General features: G+C 36.9%; 1 protein-coding gene across 2 annotated transcripts in view; it reads right to left on the bottom strand.

The window, feature by feature from the left end:
- Nucleotides 1–23,987, bottom strand: part of LOC102801709 (uncharacterized) — a 44,686-nt gene that overhangs the window by 16,218 nt on the left and 4,481 nt on the right. Inside the window, exons 1-24 of one of the 2 annotated variants that reach the window (XM_085495634.1) lie at nt 15,431–15,892; nt 10,640–10,786; nt 10,194–10,304; nt 9,737–9,994; nt 9,513–9,639; nt 8,990–9,209; nt 8,152–8,335; nt 7,701–7,894; nt 7,086–7,346; nt 6,242–6,450; nt 5,624–5,744; nt 5,219–5,410; nt 4,593–4,805; nt 4,226–4,500; nt 3,983–4,115; nt 3,613–3,831; nt 3,334–3,502; nt 2,390–2,679; nt 1,976–2,176; nt 1,741–1,876; nt 1,333–1,531; nt 979–1,191; nt 384–567; nt 80–282 (exon numbers count right to left, since the gene is read on the bottom strand). In XM_085495634.1, coding sequence (XP_085351760.1) covers nt 80–282; nt 384–567; nt 979–1,191; nt 1,333–1,531; nt 1,741–1,876; nt 1,976–2,176; nt 2,390–2,679; nt 3,334–3,502; nt 3,613–3,831; nt 3,983–4,115; nt 4,226–4,500; nt 4,593–4,805; nt 5,219–5,410; nt 5,624–5,744; nt 6,242–6,450; nt 7,086–7,346; nt 7,701–7,894; nt 8,152–8,335; nt 8,990–9,209; nt 9,513–9,639; nt 9,737–9,994; nt 10,194–10,304; nt 10,640–10,786; nt 15,431–15,770 — 4,799 coding nt within the window. In that variant the 5' untranslated portion in view covers nt 15,771–15,892. Of the gene's footprint in view, nt 1–79; nt 283–383; nt 568–978; nt 1,192–1,332; nt 1,532–1,740; nt 1,877–1,975; nt 2,177–2,389; nt 2,680–3,333; nt 3,503–3,612; nt 3,832–3,982; nt 4,116–4,225; nt 4,501–4,592; nt 4,806–5,218; nt 5,411–5,623; nt 5,745–6,241; nt 6,451–7,085; nt 7,347–7,700; nt 7,895–8,151; nt 8,336–8,989; nt 9,210–9,512; nt 9,640–9,736; nt 9,995–10,193; nt 10,305–10,639; nt 10,787–15,430; nt 15,893–23,987 lie in introns of those variants that run through there. The other variant, XM_085495633.1, reaches the window with a different exon arrangement.

Raw genomic sequence — 23,987 nt, 5'->3', positions numbered from 1 at the left:
AAGTGGCTTTGAGAAAACGATAAAGTATGTCGGACACAGTAAATTTTTAGTATTTCAGTACAAAAACAGGTGCACTAACCCATTATCATTACTCTTTTCATCCCAACTACCAGAGGCATCTATCACTATATTCGGTACAATCAGTACAGGATTGTATGCATCACAGTCGTATATGTCTTTATATACAGTGGTGTAGAGACCAGCTTTAGTGTAACCACGGAGACCAATTTGTAAACACTCAGTGAATTGTAAGCTGTGATCAAGTGATGCTCTATAAGTCATCTATAAATCATAGAAGTCATAAAGTTTAGAGTGTTGTTAGGAGCTAGCTAAACATAATATAAATATGTCTTCCTTATAATGTGGTAAAAGTACACGTTTACCTCGTCCCCTACATGGACAGGGTCTTCTAATAACTGCCAAACAAACAAGGCATCACCATGACGACTGTTGGTTTTGATAGTTATTGTCCACTCATAATAATCAATGTATTCAATAACGTCACGACCGGTCATCTGTAGATTGTGTCCAAAACTGCGCCATGAGAACTCCAATTCATCTGTCTCACTGTGATCAATGATAAAAACAATCAAACGTGCAAAACTGTATTACATATTTTATAATTCATAGAATAAGCTTTCCGAAAATATATAGTTTTGTGGACAAGAAAGGTCATCTTGGTTTCCTAACTAATTAAAATACCTGTCAGGTAAACTGCATCTCTACCTTAATAGAAAACGTCAGTGTAGATATCAGTGTAAACACAACATATACCATCATCTTCCATCAGTTTGCATTCATTTGAACAAAGCACTGCCATAATATGGTCACTGTCAGGAGGTGGTGTTTACATAAAAATAACGGTTTATATGGGTATAGCATCATCTTAAAAAGGAGGTCCCTGTGTATATCTACAACATTCTACCTGAAAACATTGTTCATGATATAAGATTTCTCCATTCCAAGGTGTTTACTTACTTGTAATACTTGACATATGAGATGCCTTCAGATGATGGTGGATATGGCAGAATGGTGACGCCATCACTGGTGACTGGTTGAAAACACCCGACAGTGTAGCAGAATTTCACGATAGAACGATAAATGTCACCGGGATGAAGTTGCATAGCCGTGTGAGCAGTGTAAGCCATACCAAGGTTTTCAAAGTCTTTCACAAAGTCCCATACATCAGATCTACAGATCAACAACCACAATGTTAATTAAAATATACATTCATGGAATAGCGCATTACAAAATATAATACGTTAAAGTACGTTATAAATAACAGAACATTCAAAGATGAACAGAACAGGAGTTATCTGAGAGAACACTCACCCATTTGTACGTTCAAGTCTCTGCACTCCCCAATGAACATCTGTAATGTAATCACTTATATCACCTGATATGTTCCAGTATGAGGTAAGTGAAGACATTGATGCCTGAAATTCAAGATCTTCCTGGCAAACATGACGTCCATCGTTACTATGGTGACTGAAGGTTCCAGTATTCGTGTGTTCTGTCGGTAAGCCTGAAACTGAAAAATAAGTGTGTAACAAATTAAATTGTCTGCAATAAGGTTCAACCACAGTGACGATATAAAATTCACAATAGTGATTATAGTATTTGTCATGTGTACATAATTCTCACTACAGCTATTGCCAGTAAACAATGTCAAATGATTCTTTTATAAGGTAGCTTGCAAACAAAGTAACTTCAATTGTCCAATTGAGATATATTCCATACCTGCTCCAGTGCATCCCAATCCATCATAAACCTTTGCTGACATCAACACATCTTGATCTGAAAGTATCCGAACTCCATCAGAACTCACTGTAACACTACCAACATCATTGGACGCTCTTACGGTAGCGAAGTATTTCTATATAATCAAAAAAATAAAACAAACACAGACATTGTAAAAACACGGAAAACATTACTCAATGTATTTTTAGACGTTGCGCATATCTTGTTATATTACCTTGAATTTTTCTAAGTTCAGTCCATTAAAATCAAGATATGTTTGGCCCACATCCGCAGCTTTAAAACCAACAACATCTTCTTCCCCAGGTGTCGTGCCTAAGGCAGCTTCATAACGCACATCCAGATATGGATGGGAAAACCCAGACCATCGGATATGTAGTGATGTTGTAGAAGTCTGGAAATCTATGTCATGAGGTTCCTGGGAAAGATAAGGTTCTGATTTTTCGACAATGATTCCAGAAAATACAGTTCCAAAACACGTAAGTGATCAATGGCTCTAGCCACATGATCCAAAAACTAAGTTTAAACAAAGTACCTTTACGCTTTACTATCGTCATATAATCTATCATAAAATAATTACAGTACAAATATAATGTATCCATTGCATGCAATTTAAAGTGACGTCACTTACCCCATATAACTCAGTATATTCACTTAGTGGAAGGATATCACATACAATGCCTTTCGATGGTGGATCAACCACATGCCTGTAAGCTGCTGACTTTGCAATACTGATTAACCCAGCAGTGTTTGTTACGCGGATGAATACGTAGTAGGAATGATCCCCGTGTAGATGCCAATTAAGTTTATCAACTGATATAGAAACACATGACGGTGGTCGTTCAGATACACATAGATCATTGTCATGATGGTCGTCTAAGATTGTGAAATCTAATATGTTTGTATCATGGGTAGTTGTACCTGTAAAACCATAATAATATATCACTTGATAAAACTAATACTTCAAAAGTATTATGCGCTACATCACAGGCCGGGCGTTTGTTATAAAATACACTACTATTTGATGTGGTGATTACTATTCTATGTAACACAATTGTTTTTTGTTGTTGATTGTTGCTGAATAATGACTGAAATTGTAATGACTGTTTTTAATCATGTTTTCATGCCAGATGGCATTTACTATGTTAAATTTGCATGAAATTGTCAATATGTACACAAGTAGGATTCAAGCATGGGATCGTCAGAGAGAGTTGATAGTATAAACAAGAATGCTATGTTGGGGGCTGCACTTTTTCTTTCCGCAACAAGGTTTTCAATATGGATAGGGATCATGTACGTTTTACAAGGTTGTCATTATTAGCTAAGCTTCAGAAAAGGGTTGACAGATTAAGGTATGGCTCTGCGTGCCAGTGTTACGGTTTGAATCTGAGTAAAAAAATACTGTCACCAGAAAATATTGTGTGATGTTATCTCAAACAATGGGAAATGATGGGGATCACAGTTACACATATGATAATGGCCTTTATTATTTCAATACAGGGAAACAAATGCAGAGACATGAATATGGCTGTACATATGCACAAAACAAAAAGCGAATTTCATCTGCAGACTTACCAACGCCATACTCAAAGCTTATCAGAGGCTCGGCATCTTCCCCGTCATAAAAATCGTCTTGGTTCCAACGAGCCACAAGGTAACCTACATCACTATATGTCTCCAAGGTAACATCAATGTCGCCAGTGAAGACTGGGGGTGTCACCTCAACAAAGAGTGGTCCAATAACCTGTCAACAATAGTCATATATTTAGCATATTATGCTGGTTATACTAACAGAACGAATTCACTGTTTCAAAGAACAATCAATACAAAAGTAAAACCCCTCATTTGACTGACCTTTGTTTGTGTCAACTCTGCTCGGTTGATGGATTTCAAAACCACATAGAATTGTAAACCTTCAGCCAAATTAGGGTGGTAAGTAAGAAAGTTCCTGTGTGAATTGGTGGAGGTAAATGGTAGTATGTCAGGACTCAGTCCAGAAGATGTGGAACTTAAACCAACTTCATAGTCGTATATCCCGCTTTCAGGATCATCTCCTTGCCAACTCAAAGAGAACTGAAATATTGAAAATACCCTAATAAGTTAATGCACCATGGGTGATGACATATATCTATTCGATCATAATGCATTTCCTATCAACAACATAACGACTAATGTGAGAGTAACATGATTTGTAAAGTGTATACTAGAGTAGTTGGTCACATACATGGTTTTCTTTATTGTAATATATAACAGTTGATAAAGGTCCAGCATCTATGCATTCCGTATCAGTACTTGTAATATCTTCAGATGGGTTTAAAGGCAGTAGTTCTATATCACTGTCAAGCCTTGCTACATTTCTGTAAACAGATCAAACTATTTTTTGCAATAACAAGCGTTGAGGTGTTTCCTTTTTCAAATAAGAGGAATGAAATCAGGATTTAAGACAACAAGAGAATTGTTCATATACCTGCATTCGTCTGAAACATTAACTACTTGGTGGCGATATCTAGTAGTATTCACCATCCACACGTTACCATCACCGTCCTTGATCACACCAGCTTTTATAATAGCATCATCTATGACAATTTCACTGAGTGTTGGTGGTGAAGTATCAATGGTGATACCATCAGAACAAACTGGATTTGATGGTTCTAATGCTCGATTATATGCAACTACAGTACAATGATACGTTCCTATATCTGGGGCTGTCCATTCTGCATACGTTGAAGTTGTGTTTATAGCCTAACAAAGAAAAAATAATATAAGATAAGTTCGATGGTTTACCATGTGAAATTCAAAGACAAGTTATAAATAAACTAGTTTGTTTCACGTACCGGCTCTGTTATTGGAATATCAAATGTACCATCTTGCATTTCTGAACAACTTTCGCCAAAGATGTAAACATAAAAGAGTATCCCACTTTCTCTGTCAAAAAATCCATCCCAGGATGCGAATATTTGAATGTCCTGTTGATAGTCCAAGTCCGTTTCTCCTGTCCGGCTATCATGTACAGTGCCCTCATGTGGCGGACTTGTGTCAACCGTAACCTAGTGTATGTGATGCATATATAATCTATATTATCAGTGTGGTATTGAAAGAATTAGGATGTAAAACTCCATTATAGTATATTTTATAATAGGTAATAATTACATACCCCGATATTACATCATTTACAAGTTCCACAATTGGTATTGACTGCCAAACTAATACGTTTGATGTCATGCTATCGAATGCGCGACTGTGAATAGTGAAATGTTTAAAATAATCCCAGTGATGCACTCTGCAACAATTCGATAAAATCGCCAAACAATCGTGATATAATAATATGGAAATAACTATCGCCAGTTGAGTATCATATTAATGTGATTCGTGTGTGCATGACGAACACAACACGAAACAATGATTGTATAATTTAACAATGATAACAACTACATTCTTACAGACCGCTACGACACTTTACCTGGAAGGTCTTTACATCCACAAGCATGGCGTTGTTTGTTACTGTGATTGTGAATATATAATCATGGTCGTGGTTTCCAGTTGATAGATTTAATTTATTGGCATCAAGTTCAATTGCATAATCTCTGTAGTAACATTCGTTGTTTTTTTGTATACATCCGCAGTTCGGAGGGTCACATGTAGTATTGCCAACCTTGAAAACAAATGACGTCATATACTATAGTTACCATCATGCATAACGCACAGTATCTTTTTATTATTCCGCAATTTCCCACAATGCTTCAAAATCACGCGTGAATACATAATATTTTTGTTTGAAACACTTTAAGGTAATTCGAAACATTACGGAGATGCGTCGAAAATTAATCAAAATCATTCGTTACATTTCAACATCAAATACACTTACTATTGGTCTTCTGACAGCAACTTGACCTTCACCATGAACCACGTTACCGTCTGCCATGTCTGCTAGTTTCCAGTGTATGTTATGTAACCCGCTGTGATCGTCATACGTTTGGAAAACAACCCTGTTCAGGAAGCAATAAGAAACAAGATCATACATATTCGTAGCATAGCCCGATAACAGGCATTACATTTGTATATTTTAGAACAATGATATGTCAAGTGTAAAAGAATAAAACTAAATTGTGACCAGTCATTGATGAAGTATGCCCGACATGTCTTTGACACACGATCCTCTAGAAATGTCCGATCAAAAAATGAACAAGTTTTTTTTAGATTGGTAAAATCTGTAGAAATATTTATGTTGTTTAATTATGTTGATGTTTATGGATTTTACAATATCAAACTGTATAAAAGTCGTAATCTGTTGTGGTAATTGCTGGTGGCCATCTTTGACTACGCCCGTAACAGTACCTTGGTATAATTTTGAGATAGTGTGTGAAAGTATTTTTGCTAGTGACCCCACAAAAGTTTTCAGGATTCTTTGTGAATTATTTGCTCACAGTTAACCAACAATCATTTGAGAAATTCTATAAATGAGTACATCATGCATTTTACCAACCTCATATCATACAGGTCAACAGAATTGTGCACTGCTAGTTGTGTCTGTCCATGTCTCATTAACGATATATGATGGATTTCTGGTGGCGATGAATCCACGTGAATCAGTACATCATCCTGGTTTGTATTGCCCATCACGTCTGTAGCTCTCACCCATAAATGAATGGAATCGCCATCGTTGCGTGGTATGTCGAATCCCTGTTGCTCCACCTGAAGACAGAGAAAAGGCAAATGTGTTTGAGATTATTCACAGCTTGATGAAATCCGATAATAGGTATTAACTTAAATGAAGTACACATGGCTAGCCCTGTATATGTAATGGTGGGCAGATTGTAGTGCAGAATGCGGGTATCATTACATAGATTGGGCCGATCACAGCATAAAATTGAAAAAAATCACACCAAAGGGTCAACTTATGCATACACATTAGTCATACACATAAGCTGGATACTGGTCACCTAATTAGAATGTGAAACATATGATAGAAGTATACAAACGAAAAACGCCCCTTCATCACGCGCCATTGTCAACATTACGACCCACATCTTGTTGACGTCCTGTCTGTCAAATTCAAAATACTCTATTTTTCCAAGAGAAATTAATAATGTATTATAAGTCATAATCACGAGATGCTTGTAGGCCTTTTTGTAGTGATAATGAGTCGATGTCACTCGTGCCGTTAGAGGGCGTGGTTCAACCTCGGGACCTCGGGGTCGAAACCAGCCCATTGTCTCCGAGCTAAACTAGCCCGGGTCGAGATCGGGTTAATTTGTTTCCAAAGAAAAAATAAATATGAAAATTAAAGAATTCCTCATTCTAAGTTCCTAATAAACATTCTTACTCACCAAAATATCATCGACGTCTTGCCAGTTACCAGTAGGAGAAGTGATAGTGCGCCCTCCCTGGTGGTCTATGCCGTAATTTACTTCGAAACGCACGATTGCATTGATATTTGGTATTGCCTCACGTGATCTGGTAGTTGGAGGTTGACCTGTGACTTCTTCATAATCTGACGTCAATGGAGGTGAATTATCTTCAATGGCATTCAGGAATTTATGTTCCCTGTGGAACCAGTTATAGAAGTGTCCTGGCCATTGCATTACTACCTGTGAGGGGATCAAAGTATGTGCCACTAGTTAAGAAATGTTTTTTTTCTCAACAAGAAAAAAGGATGACGTATTTCACATTCAAACTACATAAAAATTTTACAATCGGAGTGTCCTGTGAGGTTGTGTAACCGATGAGTTGAGTGTTTCTGTGCCACATATAATACGCATATAATTTAATTGCGTTATCGCCCGACGGTCGTGGCGCTCTCATCATCGCTTCAACATTGTTTGAAGAGTACATTCACACAGTTATTATTCCATTCGACTTTGATATAACTAATGGCTTCCCGTGAAAGTATAAAATGTTCGCTGATGTCTATCAACATTATATAATGCACACGACTGACTTACCTGTGGCCCAGTATTACTGGGGTCTTGAAGATCAGTTTGCCAAAGGTGGGTTGTATTTTCCGCTGCAGAGTCAACCCAGATAGGGAACTGGTCTGTTGTATTAACTCCGTTGACATCATCAAATATTAGGAATCGCCTGGCTCTATTATGATTACCAGCTACGTCATCAACAGTCAGCATGACACAATATACTCCTGGAATGTAAGGATATGTTAATTTATTTATTTAATATGTTGAATTTATCAGTTCTATGGGATGTAATTGTATTGCACGTGTGTAGCTGGTAGATCGACTATACCTGGGTTACTTAATGAGATAGTGAACTGTGCAGATGGCAGATCTACTATACCTGGGTCACTTAATTAGATAGTGAACGATGTAAATGATAGATCTAATATATCCGAGTCATTTAACGAGATAGTGAACGATGTAAATGGTAGATCTACTATACCTGGGTCACTTAATATGATACTAAACTGTGTAGCTGGTAGATCTACTTGTCCACTCAGTACAGGTGATATTGACCTATATCCCAATACATCACCATAAGCTTGCATCTTGTATACTTCATATTCATATCGTAGTATACCAGAAAGGTCGTCATGCCAACCATTATATTGCACAGTTATATCACCCTGCAGAAATATTAGGTAAAAATTGGATCGTGGTTTGGGGGAGACTGGGTATTCGATAGTAAAACAAAATCTACATTGGTTTAATTTCGTGTTTAGCTCCCTTATGCACAAACGGAACTTAGAAAGCCATGAAAATGTCTTTGTCAGATTTCTGAATGGATGTGTACACTTTTGTTCCACAATTACTTTAAGAAGCATTCGATAAATTGGAATGATACTTGACACACTTTAACGATGAACTAAAGACCTGGCCATTTTTTAGTACAAATCCTTGCATAATAACTAGGTAATTTACATATTAAGCAATTACTTTCAACATGTTTGTTAACAACTTGGTACAAGAACACCGTTTAGTTGAATACCTAATACTTCTTTGGAATTATTCTGCATATGTTAATCAGCTTACTTTAACTAACTAGCATATTTATCAAGTTGTCCGATCTATAATAGTTTAGTTGTTCATTGATGAATATTGAAATCACTTCACACGAGAGCACATTTCTATTATTTGTAGCTTTTTAAGAGATCAATCTTTATTGCGTTTCATGGTGATCACAATAATCAGGAGGAGGTTATCTGCATATAAACAAAGTGATAATAATCATTACGTTCTGTTAAATGTTATATGTAAATACATTCTCAGAGTCGACTTACAATTTTAGTTATCGCTGGTCCCCTATCAAGCATATTATCAGAGCAACTTCCCGTAACTGTACAATGTGCTGGAGGCTGATAATCCAGGGTAAAGTCTGCAGTGTGTGCTACATCAATTCCTGTGTAGTAATTCTTGGGATTAATCGTGTAACCAGAGGTTGCATCATAATTTCTTATAGTAATGTAACCACCATTGCGAGCCTTTGCTGTGAAGTAAAACCTGTCAAAACCCATTCCGAGAAGATTATATTATGAATAAAATGACAAAATGAAGGCGCGTGTCTAAATTTCATGTAAACAAATTATTTTACACGCCTTGTATACGTCGCTGTGGGTCCCATATCGAACAGGACGCGTGACGACGACCACCGCCCTTTAAACGCGACCGAGTGTACTGTCACGCGGTTGGTGAAGCGAGTTATCATTTGTATGTACCCTCAAATTAAATGCAATGGTTCACAAGATGCAATATTAAAAACATGATTTATGGAAGCGAAGTTTATATCTCTATTTGTAGTCGTACCTGTCCCCATGTTGAAAGGTGAACACAATATCACCCGTGACGTCACAGTCGTGCATGGCTTGGTGTGGATTGTCTTGATTGTATCCAATAGAGCATGTGACTGTCCCAGTTTTGACATTATTTCCACCTAGATGAACAAAACACCGGAAATATTGAATGTTGAGTACAAAGAGTGCAAAAAAATCGATATACGTAATAAAACAAAACTTGTCTGCAACGCTTACCTCTGATAACCCACCAATCATAGGATGCTGAAATTACGCCAACTTTGAAATCTTCCACATAAAACTGCTGTGGCCAATCAGCGGCGTTAGGACCTGTGTAACTGTTATGCCACTCAACCTGGATACGATCTGGTTGGATATTTGTAAAAACAGTTGTAGGTGCCGTCACGTGATCGTCACACTCGGCGTCTGCTCTGTAGTCACCTGTCGTCTGAATCAGTGTTCCTAAGCAGTATTGCATGACGGGAGATGTATTCACTGAAAAACAAGGATACATGTATGTTACTATTTTGGAGAGAGATGTAAATTCAATATTGCTATTCTAGTTTAAAGTGTATCTGATAATAGCCGAACATTTTGAAAAGAAAATAAACACTCCAAAAAAAGCAAATAGTGAAATATTTTGTCAAAACTTTGTTCATTATTTTACAATTAGTGATGAAATATATACACCTACTTTGCAGGCAGTTATTTCCACTGAAGTTTGGTGCACATGAACACGTTGAGGGCGTTGTCGTACATTGTCCTGGATAACAAAACTGGCTATCTGGACGCCAGGAGCATCTCTCTGTAATTGTACATGCATATGGTCAGTATACCTCATTCACAAATGACAATCGGGATCACACTTGAGCGCCAGAAATACCATTAGAAGCATTATTTTAGGGGCAAAAATACGTGGCTTTCTCACTCTCAATGAGACCGAGGCGGCCATTTACAAATAATGATTGTTCCAGTACATGGACTACCAACGTCGTAAACTCTTATATATTATATACAAGTATATATTCTGTTTGTGACGTATTGTATAGTGAACAGATTAAATCTTCCATCTTCGAGTGACTTTTGGTTGGCAATATACATATCCTCAAATTACTATCATAGTATAAAAAGAAAACTTACGTTCACATATTCTGTTTGGATATCCACCGTAATCTAGCAATTGATATGCAATAATATCTCCACCTCTGTCATAGTTACATCGATGACATGCTTGATTCGTTGATGACGTACAATGTAACTGCTGACAGTTAGCAATAGCGGTACAAGCTGTAAGTAACAACAGCGAAAGCGAAATTAATATTATATTTTGTAATGCAATTCGTTAATACTGTAAAATGACTAATTTTCACTGGGTTTAAATTTCACTGATTTACCATTTCAGGCATATTCAGTGGGTTTTAAATTCACGGTTTCGTCATTTAGATAATGTGTTCTATGCTAAATTTTACATATTCACTGTGTTTTAATTTTGCGCATTTTTCCATTCAGCGAAATAAGCTAAATTAAAACACAGTGAATAATTACCCCCTTTACAGTATGATTAGATTTACTGTGCAGAGTGTTTAGCCATGATTACGGCATGTGACCGTGGAGTATGCAAATACAGTGAAAGAATCACACAATTCGTATTTAGCACTGATACTGATTAAATGTACATAACTATTAAAACAGAATGTATTGACCACGAATTGGAACTCCGCGACAATTAATTATGCATCGTATAGTCTTTATAACAACTATCAAATGTTTGCAGTAATCAAACAAACAATTACTTGTTTTACCCACAGTCCCGCAACATCTGAGATGTTTTTACTTAAAATGAATTGTACTTATTATGGTCGTGAAATAATGTGAATACTGTGTAATAAACTGCACTGCAGTTGAACCACTACTATTTTTTATGAGATTCGATAAATGTTATACATGTAATTCATAACGATACTTCAAGACAACTTGAGATATGGAAATATGTTGTGATTGTCAAAGTCCAATCTGCTTACATGAACCATGGAACTATAAACCACGTTCCATGCATGAACCAATCAGGATTTGTATTATAAATATGGAAATACAGAAAATTACTGCACTGCACTATTGCACTGAGCTGCCATGCCGTATACCGTACTCTACTTAGTCGGGGTGCAGCAACTTGAATTTTCAAGGTGATTGTTCTGACAAAGCATTCCACTATAACAGCAGAACAGAACAGCACAGAACAGCACCGTGCAGGCGGAAGATGGGGTTTAGGTGCCATTCAAAAAGACACAGCGTGTATTACTATATTTGCATTCAATCATAACTGGGGTGTTTATTGAATAACAAATAAATCAAACACTTGTAAACATGTGTGGTAAAGTAAACATCGATAAGAAACATGGCGTTGCTGAGTTTCAATATCGTCTATATTATATATCGCACGTTGAAAAGTGGGTCACAAGGAACTATGACGCCTTTAGTCGAAGTTCATTGTGTATGTTTGGTCTTCATTTACAACATACCATCTACTAGTGTAATATGTGAAAGTCCATGAGTGTATGATTTGTTTATAAATGTACTAGTATACCATCCTTAGAAATGTAGTGATTGCAAACCACGACCCATCTCATAGATTATAGAGGGGCTGTGTGAAAACGTGTTCACGTGCACCCGGCTTTCAAATAACATAAATGGTGAGACTACTTCGACAAAGACACCTCGACTGCTTCGTATGACAGACAACAGCCGCACCATTGTAGTAAAATTGACGCACACAGACACTCGCATTTCAATAAGATGCTACCATTCCATATTCACAGCTAAATTGTATAACATGTGACGGAATATCGACGCTGTGAATAACTACGAAACAAATACGGATATATTTTCCAAAAATCTAAACAGTATTTATATAATAATAATGTTAAAAAACAAAATACTTAAAAAGAGAGTAAATAGGGCAAATAGTGAATATGTGTTGTAATGTAATTGATATTTCCACGGAGCTAAATCAGCCTAATGGCAAATTAGTACCAAAGTCGAGAAACAAATCATAGTGTTGCGACAAAGCCGACTCAACAGTCTGTCAGCTCTGCGAACAACAAAAATCACACCACAGTCTGTGATCACACGCAAAGAGGTTGCCGCCGTACTGTCACGACTGGCAAACATGGGTCCTAGACTACCGAATAATGTTTTGTCAATGTTCTTTTGTCATGACACCCCTACTTGTATTGATATTCTCCATTGTATTCGCATCACAAAAACTACACCCGTGTCTCAGCATCCGGGATTGTGTTGGGCATCCGGGTTGTTTTATGACGGGCATCCTGGTCCGGGACCGTTGTTTACAGTCCCGTTTAATTTGCAGCACAAAAGAACGATATCGAAATGTTTTATCAAACAGCTTTAGCGTTCTTATGCTCTATACTAAGGGTCCTCGTCAATATTGGTAATGCACATAAAGAAAGGACGCTCAACAAAGAACACGGGTGTGCCTAAAAAGCGAATTTGATGACCTGAAGATAAGATTATAGGGAATTATTGAGGGGGTTTCCACGGTGTATTTGTAACACACGATAAAGTTCAGGTGTCAAGCATATGCTGCTTCACGCGAGTAATATACTTTAAAGTGTAAGTCAAGGCGCTACATATTTGTGTTTTTTACCTACTAATAAACATGATTTAAATTATGAGTGTTAAAATTTGTCATCCTCATATATGCGTCTATGGCAGAGGTATTATTAATAGGCATGGAAGTAATTATTTGAGTTAATAAGCAACGCACACATAAACGTATCATCCGGGTACTTTTAAATACACTGCGACATGTTATCGTCTGATTATCTAAGGTTTCATTAAGATGGTGTGTTTGTGTAGCGTGTTACAGTCTCCGCGGGTTTCTAGACACGAAAACCACGAGATTTCTGGAATTCGGGTTAGAACCCTACGCATTCGAGGCTGAGTACCGTAGACTCTTGTTTGTTTGTTTTTGACGTCACTCTAATTTAGCAGAAAAGTGAAAGGTCTTAATTTGGTTCTAAAATAGGCGTCATGAAAAACAATTTCACGCTCGGCAATTGAGTCCCCATAACAACACAGCTAAAAACGCAAAGGCTCACGGGTAGACGCTTGTTTGTAAACGATGACAAGCTATGGCCATATGACGCATGCTCAGGTGACGACTCCCCCGCTTTAATATATGTTCAATATTTGTAAAGTGCCTGTTCCGAAAAAAAATATTTAATTTTATTGTATTATTGTAAAATTATTGTATTATTTAACAAACAGCAGTACCTATATGTATAATATCAAAGCAATCAGACTTGCAGTTTTTAACAAAAAGTCGAAAATATCACTTTTTACCAAAAATTACAAAAATATTCACCAAAATTAAAGAATTGAAGAGATCACCATGAAATTAACAAGTCTAAGAGAGGTCTACCCAAGGTACATACACACCAACTATCAAAACATTCAGGCGTGTAGTTTCAAGAAGAAGTCGAAAAAGTTAATATTTAAAACGGACGACGACGACGGACGCCGACAGACAATCACTCATATGATAAGCTCCGCTCGACAAAGTCGACAGTGGAGCTGAAAACGAAATGTGAATCGTGATGCCATAATGTTTAATGTATGTAGCACATTGGATCGAAATCTAACAATGCTCGGCCATACTCAGTTCCGGAATTGCAGAAATGCTTCATTCTGGCGACTTTTTAACCTTAATCCTAGCTATTAATAGCTGCCCACCATTCGGCCATCTTGAACTGAACATTGTATCTCGAATAATTGCGTGAGCCAAAAGTCAACGTCTTGTCAATCCGTATGAAGGATATGTCATATTTCAATAAGGCTGGTTTTCAGAATCACCTTCGGACAGAGAGAAACACAAATTCTCCCTAACCACTCAAAGCAAATTGCATTCAATCACAAATAGCGACAGAGAACTGGCGTAGTGGTGCCCCGCTCTCATTCAAGTCTATAAAAACATAAAAAGCAGGCAACGTAGATGTCCCTGACACTCTCGTCTGACCTCTCTGTAACGCAATGCTCCAGATATGAGCGTAAGTATGTCAGTGAACAATTGTTAATTCACTCCAAGTCCAGTATGGTTGGGAGTGTTTACAAGAATGTGTATACATCAGTCTGTGCATAATTAATCGTGAATACTAGACAACGTGTACAGTCAAACAGGTGTATGTCATTCACATTTCGGTATATTGCTGCAAATATGAAGCTGTGAACGCCGACATAAAATTTTATTTTATGTAAACCAGTCTTGCATACACTTCGATAGTCAATTTATGAACACCGACGTCCGCAGTAGTGCGACTAAATCCGGTCGTCATAACCCAGAACAATCTTGGTTGATCTCTACGTGGAATCGTCGCCTAGCAACCAAATTTTACACTGCTCAAGCTCTGATATTGTATGCGAGTCTGCTCTACTGACCGTTAATAATACGTCAGCTTGTCACTTGAGTTAACTTGGACATTGGTCTAGAGTTACGTATATAAATAGTGTCTATGTGTTTGTTCTGACTTGAAGGGCATATCTCTTAAAGTACGACAGCATCAAGGTTGTGACGCTAAACAACAATCCCCCTTAGGATAGCTGCAATATTCGGCCACATGACGCAATCAGTTTTCTTACTTCACCAAAATAGGTGTGAATCGGAAAGCCTTAATTACTAGTACTATTAGTTGGGTTGTGTCGGACGCACCTTGCAACTACTAGTAGTTCTTAGTCATGGAGCTTAAAACAACTTGTGATGTTTCAGCTCCAAGCACTTATTGTTATTATTGAGTCTGAGCCGCCTACACGTATGTCATTGGATCACCGCCTGCATGAAAATGAAATATTGTTATTATAACTTGTGCGTACCACAGTGTCTCTAAAGCTAAAGGGGATGTGTCGATACTAACTTACGTTTATCACAACACGTATCCCACCATTCATCTACACAGCTACACGATGACGTCAGTGGAGAACCATGTCCGTTACAACCTGGGTTATTACAGCCTTGGGATTCACTCATATGGTAGGGACACGATCCGCCACAACTCTGACCAACAGTTACATAACGTGTTCTTGTCTGAGTACCGGACGTGCCACACGGTGCCGAACAAGCACCCCAGGCATTCCATCCACTAACTTGACAGTTAGAGGGACCACAGGCACGTCGCCTTCTACGTCGTCGCCAACTCTCAGTGTTGTCAAAAGATGCGAGTATCACGAAACAAGTCAGCAGTATTAAGTCCAGCTTCATACTTAATATATCTTGGTGTCACGTAGGTCGATTGTAAGTTCACTCCCTTTGAGCGCACAGCTCTAACGACATCCTGTGATCATTCCAAGTCACACTTACACAAACGAAACATGAGATCTCATTATATAGCTCCGTGTACGAGGTAAAGGGCGCATGCGTACACTGACACAAATACAACCAATGGTGTCGCTCCGATAACACAAATTAAATTAATTACCTGGGTATAACTATAAGTGCTAATGGCAAACATAAAGAGGGTATCAATAATTTAAAAAATAAAGGGATGAAAGCTCTCTTTGCTTTGAAATGCAAACTCGGTTATGATAACTCACTAAACATACCCCTCCAACTATCTTTATTTGACAAACTGATAAGACCAATTATTGTATATGGTAGTGATCTTTGGGGTGATGAAAGCACAACTAAGTCTGCAATTGAGGATGTCCATCTTTCATTTTGTCGATTCATTCTTGGTCTCTCAAAATTCACACCAAAAATGGCTGTTCATGGTGAGCTAGGAAGGTACCCCATTGACTGTTTTATCAAGAAACAACAACTTAATATTTCAACCGGGTAACAAACTCTGATAACACATTACTAAGAGAAGCCTACTTAGTAAACAAGAATGTAAAAAGTAAATGGTTTACAAGTGTAGAAACCCTCATGCAAGATTTAGATGTTGTCACCATTGTAAACTCAAGTGAAAAAATAATTAAGAAAAATTTAGACTTTATTCATAAAAAAATAAACAAATCATTTGAGAACCAATGGATCTTAGACATGCATAATGATAATAGAAAACACACCTTGGCTAAAAACAAACTAAGAACATACAGACTTTTCAAACAAGATTTAAAAATTGAAAATTACCTAATTAATATGCAGAACCATGGTCTTAGAAGGTTAATTGCAAAATTCAGGACAAGCAACCATGACCTTAAAATTGAGAAAGGCAGACATAATAATGTGCCGCTGGATAAAAGAACATGTGATATGTGCAGCCAAAATATAGTTGAGGATGAGCAACATTTTGTAATGAAATGTCCAGCTTACAGTCACCATAGGGACAAATTATTCCTGACTGCACAAGATAAAATTCCTAATTTTGATAAAGAAAATTGTCAGAATAAATTCATTTTGATTATGGCAAACCATACTCTAGCACCAGCCTTAGCTGTCTTCTTAAAAAACAGCTATGGAACAAAACAGCAACAACTATCAGTGTATTAGGCTACATTTTGTGTTCATTCTATATTCTGTATTCACCATTGGCTGCAAATTGTCTTTTTTTGTTTTTGACTTGTTTTATTTATTTTTTTAGAAAAGTTTTTATTTTTTGTTTTATTTTTTAGATTGTAGTTTGTTTTTTTTAATTTCTTTCTGTAAGACCCTTTTTATCCTTTCCTAAGGATTTTATGCGTCTAATAAAAAATATAATATAAAAAAATACACATTTATTTATTTATTCATTCATTCAAAAAGAAAGCATGTGGGTACTTTTACCACAACAGCTGAATATACGTCATTCCCTAAAATACAGTCGACAGACCAGTTGCCAACTGACACACGGAAATCGAACTCGCCCTCTTCCTGATCATGCTTAGGGAGTGGTCGTTAATGACATCATGACAGCGTCAACTTAGTACTGTACTTGTTTCTGTTTAAGCCTTCGAATTTCGGGGGGAAATTATTTCATTTGCAAGTCAAACACGGCGCAGTGAGCAGACTATCTGGCGCTTCAAAACAGCTTGAAACACGCAAAACAGAAATCGCTTTCATTAGCAGTGAGAAATACAATAATAACGGTGTTCGAGAAATGAGTATTATGCTAATCGAGCTCCAAATCGGCTGGGAATGAAATTGGCACTCCGCCAAAAACCAACATCGTCAACTTGTCGGTACTGCAAGTAACAAAGCGTCGAGGCGTTCACTGAGCTGCGTTCATTCACACATTCCCATTTCAGAGTTCGAAAACAGTACTGAGTTCATGGAATTGGGGATTTGCGTCTTCGTGGAATAAAGTACAGTACAACAAATACATTTATTTTTGGGTAGTCGACTACGGGGTTTTCCCTGCTACCAAATAAGTTTACGTGTATATTGTTCAACTTAAAGTCAATGTACTGTTGGTTACCTGGTAACTGTTCATCGTATTGTACGTCATACGCTGAAATTACACATTACATTGCTCAGAAAGACTGATCATGTTTTTAGTTCGAAATATTCAAATAAAACCCTCAGGCAAAAGTATCGGTCCTCGAGTTTTATATCACGTCACGGTTTGGTAAGTTATCGACACGGTCGACCTTATCCTTGTCCATTGGACAAGCATACCTGTTTATACCTCCATGATTGGATTCACATGCATTTTATTAAACGTGTGTTAATCTACGCATGGAGGTATACCACCATGCTCTACGATAACACTTGTACGCCATTTCGCAATGCGACTCACTGCGAATGCTCTGCGCCCGGCGGTCAGTGCCCTTTATCAACTTTGAATTCGTTTGAGGATGTAACTATTGACATAGTCTCACAATAAATGTAAAATAAACCCTTGAACCGTCGACTGTATGAGAGGCCATACACCTGGCCCTGATACGCCAGTTTGACACATTATTACTGTATGCCCATATGATAAACGTATATAGTAGGTAACTTTAAAAAAAAAACACGCTACAGAGAGTTTGGCTTGGCGACCTTCATTTATAACCGATACCAGATCGTTTGGCGACAATATGTGTATATGACAGCGAGAAATTCATCATATTAGATTCATTACTATGATGACGCACAGTCACTCTATCACTAAAATGGACATGATTTATACCACTAGCAAAGTTTCTAAATAAAGCTAAATAGAAATCAAGTATATGAAAACTATCACCTCCACAGTGGGAGAATCATGTAATTGACATTATTTTTTTTCCAATTCAGCTTTTAACATCTCTTAATTATATATCACAGTTTAGTTTATTTAACTGCTTCTCTTGATTATTTCATAAGGATTGTCAAAGAAAAGAAATGTATTGAAAAAAATGTCTTGAACGAAACAAAGTACGTTTCAAAATGGGTGCGTTGGCACCGTTGTTGGAATGATCATCCCCTGTACTAAACTATTTTTGTAATGTTTTGTATGTCGTGTCTGTGACGTTTTCACTGTTATGTGAACATTGTAATTATTATTAGAAAATAAGTTTATTTAACTGCTGTATTTTTTGTGATTTGTATTTTTATTATTTTGTTTTATTTACCATACTGCGCCCTCTCAGGCTGATGGTATAGTAGTGTAATAAATTTATTATTATTATTATTATTATTATTATCACGTGATAGACAGAATTCAGTCATGATGGCGTATTGAAGGCGAACACGGCTCGAACTGAACGCGTTTAGTGTACGGTAACTTGTACTAACTCGGACCGGCTCGGACCAGTTGGGCTCCGATAAAATTCTTCCGTGTTCACAAGGTTAACGACTGTCACCCACAGTTCAGGTACGCCGATTTATAGTGGTTATAGAGGCCATAAAAATACATTGACTGTGATTTCTATTCGGTGACTATACACTGTTTTACGATACTCTAACAATCAGGTAATATAAACACTATGAAGCCTATGACTGCTCATGTGATACTAACCGTTTAGTCGCTGCACTACTGTGACTTAGCCTCGGCTACCCGATGGACGCCAGGTGAACCTCTTGCAGTGTCCCCGGGATATCACATATACCGCTGAGATCATTATAACAAACGGGAACGGCAGCCATCATATATGCGCGGAAATGGGGTGGGAATTTACTCTTAAATGGACAATACGCTGTAGACCAATTGTCAAACAAACCACAGTTAAACGGAATTACTACAAACACAGACCAACATGTAGCAAAGGCCAAAGGTCAAGCTCAACAAACCGCCTTATTTTGAGCGTTATGGGAATATCAAATTGAAAAGGAGTATCAAAAGGGCTGTGAAGTAGATGACATACGTCCTTTTTGCCTGGCGTCATTTCGCCTCTAGGGGCGCTGAGTGATAACGTCACTAATGCACATCATGAAATAAAAAAAAAATCGAAGAGCACAACTAGCTTTATTTTATTCAAACCCGTTCCGACATTTGTTAGCAACTTCGGTGCTAAAAATGGTTAAAAATGTGGGTGTGGTTCTCTCGCAAAATACTGTACGATATGGACATACTAGTATATGGTTATGTGACCCAGGTCGTGCTTCGATCACGTGATTTTCAGCCAATTAATCATGTTGTAACAAAGAGTACTATTATTTGAAGCAAATTGAAAGGTTATCACACCATCCAATCACCGGTGTCAATTCACGTACTTTTGTTCTTATGCTTCGACAGGATTCATAATTATTCACTCGAGCAACATCGGTATATTTTGACGAAGATATATGGGCATACAGTAATAGTTCAAAAAGAAAAAACTAGGCTGAGATACATTAGGGAACACTGCGAATAAGCTTTCTGTGCAATTGAGAAAATAGGGTAAACAGGACTAGGGTACTGATTTTCAGTACCGAAGGTCTTCTCGGAATCATGAATTTCCAACTGTTCATCCACCGGTCGCCAAATATTTACGACAACAACTAAATTTCGATTTGTTCAGAGCATGTGGCCCGTTTTTACTGTCACAGAGGAGCTTGTTTGTAAGAAAACTCAGCCACTGATCGTGACTCAATTTTGATGTCAAATTTTGCCGGAACGACATCACTTTGGCATCGTTATATTTTGAATAAAAACCACATCAACATTTTTTCGTAACTGTCACGATAATCATTTCTGAAAGGAGTGAGCGGTCCTAGATATAAACGGAACACAGTCAACTCATATTACACATGTATGCTAAATTCACATACTAGATTAAACTAATTTTCTTTTCAACTGTTTGTTTCTCCTACTTTGTCCACAGTAACACTTCCATCCCAATTCCATAAAATAAAATATTATATTTCATTAAATATTTCATAAAATCAGAACAGGTACCTAAATAAGCACTCACGTAACAAGAAGTCACAGTTCAAAATGCGTTCGCGAACGATAGTACAAAGTGGCATAAATGTGAATTGACGTACTAGAATGTTTCAACTTTAAAATTATCAGCAAACAAGGTCTTTAATATTAGCACTTATATGAAATTGACGTACTAGAATGAATGGGTTCAATTATCAGTGTGCACTGATGACGTCATTGAATGGCCCTCTAGACGCTCCACAGCCCGTTTTATGATATTCAATATTTAGGGCATTTTGCAGCAGATACAAGTTGTTTTTGTTGCCGGAATTCATTCATAGATCTCAAATTACATTTGCGAAGTGACAAATGTCATATTTATGCTCCTCTTTAATAATAACATATACATCATGGTTTCACTTGTTGTTCACTTACCACAAAAACGTAAACATCGTATTGTCTGACTTCTCTACGATCACCCACGCATGGTTCCTATACCATTTGAATGTCTACAACAAGCTTAGCCAATGTTTTCAAGCGACTCGTACATTTTTTGGCCAACCACTCATTCTATTTATTGTTGAGTGAGGGTATCATTTACTAAAGAAGGGATCTTCCGAAGAAATTAAACCATGATTAGTAACTGTGATTAAACAAATCTAGTATCTACGCAGTGAACATCAAGTGATGCCTTAGAGTTATGAAGAATTACAATTCACTTGCATCAGAAAATGCATGCAGCAGTGTCTATAACATGGACCAATGGGGCTAGTTTAGCCCCAACATAATCTCTTGGAAATATTATTAATTTAATATGCATTTGGATCGTGTTAAATCATGGCTAGGTAGGTTTACTGTATATCAACCTAAACCATAAAAGTTTTGCCAAGGCAACCCTTTTCGTTAATTCGACTATAATATTGATTTTACACATTTTACATTTTGACGTCATCGTGAACACTGATAATTGAACCCATTCATTCTAGTACGTCAATTTCATATAAGTGCTAATATTAAAGACCTTGTTTGCTGATAATTTTAAAGTTGAGGAGTTGTGTGTATAAATGCCATAACGATTCATGTTAAGTTTCTTGAAATCCAAGACACATACAACGTTCTAGCTATTAGTAAACAATGAGTAAATAAATATTCTACGAGTTTAAACTACTAGTAAATACGCTAAAATCATTCGAACTAAAGTACCCATGCATTTCGCCAAACTTCCCACGTAGTAATCGACCGCATTATCCCTTAATTTCAGACCGGAAAACGATCGCATTTTTATCGTTTTTTTCCTCTAGTTCGCTTATTTTAGTCTGCAGCATTTGTATTTCGAGAATGTTTCATTTTTTAAATTCAAACTCTTCTAAATTGTGAAACATAATGTGTTGATTCCATTAAAAAATATTTGCAATGTGACCGAACTCATTAATATTCATAATTTTAAATGAGTTATGTTAATTAACGATTGAAAGGTATGTAAATGATATGCACATTATTATGCAAATGGCTATGCAAATTAGTTACAGCGCTATGCATTTTTTCTGGGGAAAATGTCATTTTTTGTAAAAAGTTATATTTTCGACTTCTTGTTAAAAACCACAAGTCTGATTACTTTGATATAACATATATAGGTATTACATTTGGACCTCTCTCAGATTTGTTAATTACGTGATGATATCTTTAATTCTCAATTTTTGATGAATATTTTTCTAATTTTTGGTAAAAAGTGGTATTTTCGACCACTTGTTGAAAACTGCTTTGATACTTGGTGTGTATGTACCTTGGGTAAACCTCTCTTAGATTTGTTCATTTCATGATGGTATTTTCAATTCTCTAATTTTGATGAATATTTTGTCATTTTTGGTTAAAAGTGATATTTTCGACTTTTTGTTGAAAACAGCAAGTCGGATTGCTTCACTACTATACATATTGTTTATTTTCTAAGGATATCTTCAGTTCTTTAATTGAAATATGCATTGCTAACAGTGGAGCCGACAGGCTGGTTGTTAAATAATACAATATTTTTTTTCGGAATAGGCACTTTACAAATATTGAACAAATAATAAAGCGGGGAAGTCGTCACCTGCGCACGCGTCATATGGCCATGGCGTGTCGTCGTTTACAAACAATCGTCTACCCATGATCCTTTGCGTTTTAGCGTGTTATCGTCGCTTGGGACACAATTCCCGCGCGTGCGCAAGTGAAGACCCTCCCGCTTTAAGCATATTATAAGACCGACAACGTAGCCACTCTGTTATATTAGAAATATATTCCGCTTTATGTGTCACCTTTGTGTGTCAAGGAACACGCTAATTAAGTCTATATGCTTCACGTTTATCATTCATATATATATTTAGAAATCATTCGATGCGTATGTTATACAAATAATTGATTGATTCATCCATTTATCTGTCACGCGCTACATTATTCGGTGTAGACTTGTGACGTGCAACGTTCAAGTGTATGGAAAATATAATGCAAATATAGGAAAATAAACAAATTATAATAAAACCTATTTGGCCGTATGATCTTTGATACAGATTTGCGATTAGAACGAATGAAACACTAGTTTCGTGGAAATACGGAACTTCCTGTTCCTCGTGGGTGTTTCCATGTATGCTCGTCTAACATTACGAGAGAAGACAGATTAAGTTACCTACTTTCGCATTTCGTTAGTCAGCTTCGGTGTAACGAGAAACTACTGTAAGATATTTTATTTTAGCTGGAATTAGTTTTCACTGAAAAGACATTTTGTATGGAATTTATTTTCACAGATCTTTGACGAGCTGAATAAAAGATATTGGGAAAACAGTATATTCGCTGGGTTTTATTTCCACTGATTCAGAATCATCCCATAAGCGAAAATAAAATATTTTACAGTATGAGGCAATGGGGCAGAACAAATATGAATGTGACTAGTAGCCCAGTTGGCAGAACACGAATCAATCGAGTCATTTTAACTATTACCGCAGCGTCTCACAATACAGTATTGTAACAGCATTATATAAATAAATCACGGAGGCGCTACAGTACATTAGATTTCATTACAAAATAATCATTGTCAAAATTACATTAATCAAGATAGGTTTTTCGCCGACACCATCGTCTAAGTTAGACACGAGAGTCAACTGCCACACTCACTCTAGTTACGTATTTTTCCGATATTAATATCATTATTAGACACGCAATTCCCCAATACCGACTGGCACTTGGCTGTCTGACCTTGGACAAAATTCTATTTTCAGACG

The sequence above is a fragment of the Saccoglossus kowalevskii genome, chromosome 22 (assembly GCF_978046115.1).
Source record: "Saccoglossus kowalevskii chromosome 22, keSacKowa6.1, whole genome shotgun sequence".
Classification (NCBI taxonomy): Eukaryota; Metazoa; Hemichordata; class Enteropneusta; family Harrimaniidae; genus Saccoglossus; species Saccoglossus kowalevskii.
This window is presented reverse-complemented; position numbering and strand designations above follow the sequence as displayed.